At 43.2% G+C, this 8,851-nt stretch overlaps 1 protein-coding gene across 3 annotated transcripts; it reads right to left on the reverse strand.

Annotated features, from left to right (window-relative positions):
* Positions 1-395: 395 nt before the first annotated feature.
* Positions 396-4,082, reverse strand: serpinh1b (serpin peptidase inhibitor, clade H (heat shock protein 47), member 1b). 3 transcript variants are annotated; one of them, XM_029172192.3, is made up of 8 exons: positions 3,940-4,056; positions 3,325-3,356; positions 2,522-2,668; positions 2,245-2,437; positions 1,877-2,147; positions 1,690-1,788; positions 1,336-1,568; positions 396-1,237 (listed from the first exon to the last, which is right to left on the reverse strand). In XM_029172192.3, the coding sequence occupies exons 3-8, from the start codon at positions 2,638-2,640 to the stop codon at positions 935-937; spliced, it is 1,218 nt and encodes a 405-aa protein (XP_029028025.1). In that variant the 5' UTR covers positions 2,641-2,668; positions 3,325-3,356; positions 3,940-4,056; the 3' UTR covers positions 396-934. The 3 variants fall into 3 exon arrangements, with proteins under 3 accessions (XP_029028025.1, XP_029028026.1, XP_055370086.1); XM_029172193.3 differs by lacking the exon at positions 3,325-3,356 and having other exon boundaries at positions 3,940-4,082; XM_055514111.1 differs by lacking the exon at positions 3,940-4,056 and having other exon boundaries at positions 3,325-3,933.
* Positions 4,083-8,851: the final 4,769 nt, after the last annotated feature.

The raw sequence follows: 8,851 nt of genomic DNA on the forward strand, positions 1-8,851 counted from the left end.
AGGTTTTTTCATGTGATACAATTTTGAGAGCACTAAACCTTGGGAAAAATATGATTTGAAAATGAATTGCAAGCACTGAAAGTAGTTTTTCAGACACTTGCTGCGGCATTCTTGTACTGCACAGACTGCAGGAGATTGAGATTCCTATTCACCATGAGAACCTTGCACTCCGGTTTTTGTTGTTTTGATTACATTTAAGGTATGTCAACAACGACTGTGCTGGCTTTAATATCTTGGCTGGTGTTAATCCTTGCATTCCAGACCTGTATCCATTGTTTGGACTCCAGCGAACTGGAAAGATTGTTTTTTTTGAGATGTGAACTCACATTCCTGTTTTCATATCTCCAGGGAACTGGATGAAACGCATCAGATAATAATAACACAGACACGCAAAATAGTTTATTGAAAAAAAAACTTTATTCAAATTCACACAATTCCAACAGTTTCATTGTGGAAAACACGTACAGCAACAAACTGACACAATGTGGTTGGCAAGTAAACCTACATTTAAGCTCCAGCTATTTTTCACCTTTCAGTTCAGCTCAGACTGGAGCTAAACGTGTCAAAGACTGAGGCAGAACTGCAAAACAAGCTTGTGCAAAGATCTTTTTTTTCTTCTTTAAACATTAAAGATATTGCAAGAAAAGGCACATGGATCATAGGGAGATGCGTGACTGAAACAGTGGTATGAAGAAAAGATTATGCTTAATATAAGCATCTCTGCTGTTATTTGTGGATGTGAGGCACCTTCAGGGAGGCTAACAGCCATTTAAAATTTACCAACTAGAAGGTTTAGCTGTCCAAACACAGAACGCTTACATATTGATCCCACAGATTACTTACTGGAATGTGGTGATGAGGTATTAGTCATACCCGAACACATACACACACTAACAGACATCATTTCACAAAGCTATCTAACACAATGCTAACATCATAGCTCATCACGCATCTTGTTTCCTTTTGGCCTAACCACTCTGCCGATGTAAAGGATGGAGTTGGTCTTGTTGTCTTTCACCAGGAAAATAAAAGGGTGGTCGACGTAGAACAGTTTGGGGTTCCTCAGCTTTTCAGTGCCAAAGACGCTGGTGTCATAGGGGTTTCCCTCGATGTCCAGCTCAAAGGCCGAAGCGTGGAAGATGTTAGAAAGGTAGAGGTCCTTCTTTCCAGAGATCTTGGACAGGTCGGCCTTGGCTTTGTCCACAGCCTCAGTCAGGCCGAGCTCGGCTAGGTGTTTCTAAGTAAAAAAATAAATAAACACACAGTCGCTAAATGCTTTGCTGTTGATGATTTATGTGCATTTTGTGTGATGATAACCATCAAGCCTCCATTTACCTGCAGATTGTGGCTGACTTCCACAGAGATTTTGGGCAGTGAGATAGCCACAGCTTTGTTCTCCATCTTGCTGATCCAGGTGTCCACCTGTTTCCTGGTGAGGAGCTTCTCCAGGCGATCCAGGGGCTCCAGGTGGTACGGCATGATAAAAATCATGGACGCCTGCTTCTTGCCCAGGGGCATGTCCAGCACAAAGAGATTGTTCTTTGTGTCCTCATAAAAGTCATACAGACCTGTGGAGAGCAGGTAGACAAAACAATCTCTTATCGTGAGTGCGGTGTTGAGTCTGACGTGGCTTTTCTAGAATAAAGAAGCTAAGATGAGATGTGATGTGAAGATGATGGAGGAACTCACCTGTGCGATGCATCATGGGAACTGAAACAGTCAATGAGCGTGTAACAAGGAAACCACGGCTGTCCACCATCTTGTCATGGAACTTTTCATCCCAGTGAGCTGTGGGACAAAAGTTACACTAAGTTACACATCTGCACAACTCTTCGACATCTCGGGCTTTGGCTCTGGACTGAACTGAAGAACTCACGCTTGAAGAACATGGCGTTGACAATCATGGCTCCATCTGGATTCTGCACATCCTTGGTGATCTCAGGCAGCTTGCCGTCCGTCGACTTGGCCGCCCACTCGTTGATGGAGTTCACCGCGCTCCTCTTGTCCCTGAAGTTGATTTTTGAGTGGTCGTAGTTGTAGTGCTTCTTGCTGTTCTTCACAAACTCATCAGCGAAGGAGACAGAGCTGGGCCCGTACAGGCGGTTGTTAATCTTCCAGGTAGTGTTGCGGGTCTTGGCATCGCTCACCTGGTGAGAAGCAACATGTTGAATGCAAAGCTGTGAAACTACTGTCCCCTAGTGGTGCAAGAATAACAGATATCAGCTGATTTATCCTTGTACTGACCTCGGAGAGCAGCTCAGAGAGCCCCGCGTGCAGATGCTCGTCTTTCAGCTTGTCAGCACTGAGGACGGTTTTGACCTGAGAGGCCGTGGAGTCCTTACCACCAAGGGCGACCATTCCCAGAGAGGAAGCCACCACCAAGGGAGAGATCACAATGTTCTCTGTGTCTTTCTCCTTCGCCATGTTGTGATAAAGGCTGTGAAAAAAGTTTTTTAAAAATTTAATAATTGCAATCAAATTAGACACGATTACAAATACAGTCGTTAAGTATAAATCAGACCTGAAGGCCAGGTTGGCGCTGTTATCAGCCAGCGTGGTGGCATGGCTGCTCAGCTTCTTGTCCTCTGCAAAAGCCCCGAGGGCCAGCAGGCAAAAAGTGACGACGCTAATCATCCGCATCCTGTTTGTCTCCAGAAGCAGCTGCAGCCTGTGGAAAACGAACCCAAGACAACCGTCGGATTAATGATTCTTAACTCGTGTGCATCGTGTAAAATCAGTACAACGCGTGTGAGAATGAGAGATGGAAGGAACTTGTCACAATTTCCTTTTGGATACATAAATGAGTCAGATGTGTGTGGACGTGATGAGAGGTAACAGATTAGAATGGGAAGCTGTGGGCAGGGCTCCGCCTGAACAATGCCTCCGCTCCGAAGACACGTTCCTCTGCCACGTCAGCAGCAGCTAGAAGCTCAGCTGGGAGGCTGGAGGAGCTGCCCACTCAGAGTCAGGATCTGGGCTGACTCAAGGCTGTAACATGACACCCCCCTGTCCTCTACATTCACTGCAACTGATGCCAACGCTTTTACTTTTTCATCTCGCTGTCTAGACTTGCAGTCCGGTCCTCACTATTTGTACACGCTCTCCGAAGCAGCCCGTGGTGCTGGGCGTGTGCTCTGCTAAAGGCTCTAATCGTCTCATCCCATCACTTGTTCAAACAAAGGACCAAATGCAAAGCCTAGCGTTACATTTTGCAGTGGCATCTCTGAAAATAGTTCCGACTCCCTTCCACCTTACAGATAGATGTTGTTTGTTATTTGCAGGTTACTGATACAGGAGAAAGGCTTTGGCATCACGTTCGGATACCTTCAGATGTTTTGATGTCTGCGATTTTCATTCTGAAAGACAAGAGGTGTATGTAGTAATCTCTAAAGAGCAGGCAGTGTAACATTATTCATGCTCTGTTTCTGATGTCCACATCTTAGACTTCAAGTCATTAGACGTAAAACAGTTCAGGCCAAGTAGTTATACAAGATGTCACACAAGTCAGACACGTGACCTGACTTTATTGGCTGTGTGACCTAGAACCAAACTTTTGATCTATTGAGAGCCACCCAAACAGCTTCAGACTTGTTTTCATCAAAATAAAACAGATTGGGGTTTTGAGACAAAGTCAGATTTGTTACACATGCACTCCTTTGACAAACTTGGTTGTTCTTTATGCATTTAAATACAGGCTTAAATAAGTGACATGCAACATGGACGAAGCTGTGCATAAATATTCATTCTGTTGTTCACAGTGGATTAGAACATCATAAGTGAAGTCTGAAGGGGACACAGGCAGAGCAGCAGCAGGTTTCAAGATTGCTAAAAAGGAAAAATGCGGCACTGTGACTTTAAGCCTTTGAACAAAGCAGCCCAGTCTCCCTCTGCATTCCTCCCTGAAAGACAAAGCTTCAGCAGTTATCTCTCCGTCCTTACCTGGCACAGATTTGCAGGGTTTTCCTCTCCGAGCTCTATCCGGTAGCTAGTGTTCTGCTCTCACACTCCGCTGCTCTATATACCCAGAGAGAGAACTTTCTAGAAGTGGGAATGGGATATTCAAATGAGGGAGTCTGAGTCTTCCTCAGGAAGTTGTGATGTGGGACATCCCCCCTGAGCCACAGGCTGTAATCAGAGACCTTACCTCCTCAGAACTGGCCTGAGCTCAGCTTTGAGAGTTTCCCATAGGCAGGAAATTCAAACCTACCTGACCCTAGATCAGTTGTAGCGGCAGATGTACAGAAATAGCTTCTACCTAAATACTTGCTGACTCAATCTCCAGAACTGGTTTCATCACATTAAAAGATGTATATCAATTGTTGCTTTAATATAAACGGAGGGATTACTAAGCTTTAGGGATCAAAGTGTGGCATGTCAGAGATGTTTGTGTGGTCATTTGCAACAGAGCCCGTGAGCATCCGGGTTTCCGCTGCAAGACAATCTCAGCAGGAACGAAATCCGAACGAAGTGAATGAAAATAACTGTTCTCAGAAAATAAGCCAGTAGAGTATTTTTGTGAAAAAAAGAAAAGAATGCATGGCTTCACATAGAAACATCTAGACCCTCCAAAGTTTTTCTTCACAGAGGTTCTCCAGCCCGGCCCTCACCCCACCCCCACGTCGCACCCCACCCCCACAGTGCCACGTCTGTTCGGTTCAGCTGCTGATTGCAGGGTGGCTCTGTGATGGGGGTGAGATGAGGAGCCGGCATCATAAAACCAGCTCTGTCCTGACCAAGGCCCGCTTTTTAGAACTACCATTTAAGAAACTGATATTAAAGAAAGAAAATCTTGACATAATCATTTAAAGAAAAAATTAAAGAGCAATACACTGTAGCGCCAACAAATGATTCAACACCTATCATTACCATTATACACAAACCCAAGTGGAAGAATTCTAGAAAAGTCCCTAAGTCATCATGTCCACATGGTGCATGATTTACCATTTTTAACTGCTAACTCTGCTAAATTTTGAATACAGTGCGTCATTAATATGTTTATGAAACATCAGGATTAAAGTGACTTGTATTTTTTGGATCATAAGTCCTAATCAACTATATTCTTTGCTAGATTTGACTTAACACCAGAGCAGCTTGCAGCACTTTCCCTTGTATCGACAGGGCTCTAAAAAGTGCCTCAGGAGACACAGTTTACACTGAAATTCCTCAGCATGTGAGTGGAGGTAACTTCTGGGTCAAACAAGTCTGATCCAATGAGCCTAATACACCCTGGGCTAAAATAAAACGCCCCTTTCATTCTCTACCTGTGGAATGAAAGCCCAGAGGTCACCTCCTGCACGACCTCTGTGCTAATCCTCTGTGTGTACGTGTCTATGCTCATGTCCGTAAGACTCTTCTATTAGATTTTTCTCAAACACAGCAACAGCTCAAAAACTGGTGCTGTCATCTTTAAGATAACGATAAAAAAACTAAAAGCCATATTACAGTACCAAAAAGAAAGAAGACTGTGTTAATGGTAGTAAATACAGTGGTAACCTGGGCACGTGTCTGTCACGTTTTTCTCCCCAGAACCCAACATAAGAGCAGAGGGAGGGAGGAGCTAGTCTTACATAACTCCAGCTGCAAAATAGTATTTAAGGACAGGAGTCGACTGAGCATCTGGACGTCATGTTCTCAGCTGCAGAGTCCTTAGCGGTGTCTCACTCTGTGCTATAGGAGAGAAGACCCCTTAGTACAGTGTCTGCTTCTGGGTGGTATAGTATAGTAAGTACACAGTAGTACTTACACTATATACTACATAGTATATACAGTATGTATTTATATATTTATTTACAGAATCATGAATGTTTTAGAATTATCAACAGGAAGATTTAAGGGAATTGTGATTTTTCCTGTACTGTAAAACTTGCTTTTTTAAAGAGACTTATTAATTCATCTGTAGTTGTCACTAACAAATAAGACTGATACAGGAGTTGTGCACAAACGCAGGAGTTCATGTGTGTTCCTGTCTGAACATCTGTGTTAGTTCTTCAAACAATAACCCAAACAACATTTCACATCCTGTTGCTACATCTCAGGGCTTCTCCAAACATCTGTCTTCCTACTTATGTTTTCCTGTGGACAGTCCTGCAGTATTGTTTACTGCTTCCATACATAGTGTCGCACTGTACCTTTGTACGGTATGTGTCCAAAGTCCAAAGGATTTTACTCTGTTCATCGTTTCTTAAACATTTCTAGTTTCTAAAAACGTTTTACAGTAAATGTGTCTTGTGCAAATATATATTCCACATTTTGATCTCCGGTAGTTGGGTTCCTGTTGCTCTAAAACAAACTACAGTACAACTTCATAAGCAGGAAATGTTGGGCACAAAGACTTCACTAATGGAAACACAAAGCACAGCTGCCAAGAACATGACGCAAGACCCGGGACATATTTAAGCTCTACTGGATGATGTAACTCTCTGAAGTTTGTGTCCATGAGTTCAAAAAGTTGGTGGTTTTCTTCTGAGTGCATCGTCAGCATAAACTATGGTAAAATGCTACTTTACAAGGAATGTTTCATATTTGTCTTAATAATCATTATTAAACTGAAAACCTCCCAGACAGTTCCCCTGTTTCTACACACTTCTGTTCTACAGTCACAATCTCTGTCCACTGTATCGTGTTGCCTCCCATCATCTTCAAATTCACGATTCACCAGTGAAGTTAGTCTTACAATTAAAATATCAGAATAAATTGTTAAAGGTAATAAAAGTCTCTTTTGGATCCAACTTTATGACAAAGCAGCAGCACTCAGGTTAATCTGTTAATGGTGTTAATACAGAATGGAAAGGCCCCCTGGTGGGAAACGTTTTCAAAGGCCACCCAAGTTCCTTCAGAGTAATTAAACTCTTAATTAATTAAGGTTACATTCAAGTTCAAATGAGTTTTTGTTTAACTCTGGGGATTTTTAAATTGAACTTATTAAACCTTAATTAAAATATGGATGGTGTCCCATAGGTTCTGTCTTCACATTACAAATAGTGCATAAAAGAAATAAATGCAATTTAGAAATAAAACACACAGACTAAAATAACATTAACAAATAATAAGATAGAGGAAAATCCAAAGCTGTCCACTAGATTCTTTGAAAATCTAAGTGGCATGAACGAGAGTTTTAATAGCGATTATATTCTGAGACACACAACCAGCTGCTGCATTGTAGTGTGGGCTCACAGCCACTAGATGGAGGAACGGGCAACCAAATAAACCTCCCACTGGGATCAGGGTTCACTGGAGAAAGACTCTCAACAGCATCCTATTAATATACAGATTTCAAAAATTTATAACCAGCAACTGGCCATTAAGAGGAGTTATAGACATGGTGGTCTTCAGCTATGAGCTGCAGTTACAGTTTTCAAGTCATCTAACTTCAATGTACATGTCCCACAATGACTGTGGCTCTGGGCCCCATAGCCTCATATCCTCTTTATGCCAGCTCCCTGCAGAGTGATTATTACAGAAGGTGAAATTCAAATAGAGGCACCATGTTCGGGTGAGCTTCTGTAGACCCCTGTGGCACCTGTGGACCCATCCCAGCCAGCCCGTGGGCGCTGGGTGGCATTTTGTAATGGGTGGAGTTCTAAATAAAGCTCTGTATTTGGGTGTGCTGACTGATGCCAGCCTGCAGGCAGAGAGGCAGGGGGACCCTGGTCGGCCACATCAAACAGGGATAGGCCACAGGAAGTCATCCTGAGGGGAGCATTTGCCCTGCTCCCCCACCGCTAGATGCACGTGGAGAGGCCGCATCAAGGTGTGTGTGTGTGTGTGTGTGTGTGTGTGTGTGTGTGTGTGTGTGTGTGTGTGTGTGTGTGTGTGCGTGTGTGTGCGTGTGTGTGTGTGTGTGCGTGTGTGTGTGTGTGTGTGTGTGTGTGTGTGTGTGTGTGTGTGTGTGTGTGTGTGTGCGTGTCTGGCTACAAGACAGCTGACACAATCTCATCCTTCCAAACTGTACAGGGTTTGTACAGAAGTTACTGTTCGACTTGACTTTTAGGACCCAAACTCCAAGAAACGGAAATGGCCTCATGTTTCTGGTGAGTCAGTGGTGGAACCACAGGTAAGAGGATGTTTTATCTGTACATTACGTTTTCCAGGGTCAACATCTGACATCATCCAGCTGTACTATGTGGGACAAACTCAGTGTGTCAACAACGGGTCAATGGCGAGGCCCTGCTGACATCACGTTCTGTCACTGCAGAGGGTGTCCTGATGACAAAAATCAATACATCTATTTGGTTTGATGAGTCATATGGTGTGTGTCAATATGATAAAATATGACAACGTCCGAGCCTGGAAAACACAGGGTTTACGAGCCCCATCAATGCTCCTGGTGGTTTACTGAACTTTATAACAGTTTCCTCCCTCACCACTGATTGAAGTGGACAACGTATTAATAAAAAAATCTTTATACAATTTTGAAAAGAAAAGGGGGAAAGAGGCATAAAGGAAAAAGGCGAATATTAATTTGTAAAACTGAGATGTTAATATAAACGACCTAACAAACAAGCCAACATTTTGCTTTAATAAAACCTTTCTGTTATCAGCAGAGTGTGGATCAATAAAATACCTTTTGGTTTCCGTAACGTTTGCACGTTGTTGCGTTCACGATGCGTGGGATTTTATGAAGTACACGTGAGACGACCGAGAACAGTAGACGATGACTAACCGTTTGAACGGATTTCTCTCATTATGCCTACACAGTGTAAGTGGCACAAACGAAATCGAGTTATTTTTCAAAAATCAAACGTTTATATTTAAGAAGTTTTACTTGTCCGAATTGTAGTTCGCTTTAAAGGTGTGACAACTTCCGGCAAACGAGGAGCCGTGAACGCACAGCTCGGGGGGTAAAGTCAGC

The sequence above is a fragment of the Betta splendens genome, chromosome 13 (assembly GCF_900634795.4).
Source record: "Betta splendens chromosome 13, fBetSpl5.4, whole genome shotgun sequence".
Classification (NCBI taxonomy): Eukaryota; Metazoa; Chordata; class Actinopteri; order Anabantiformes; family Osphronemidae; genus Betta; species Betta splendens.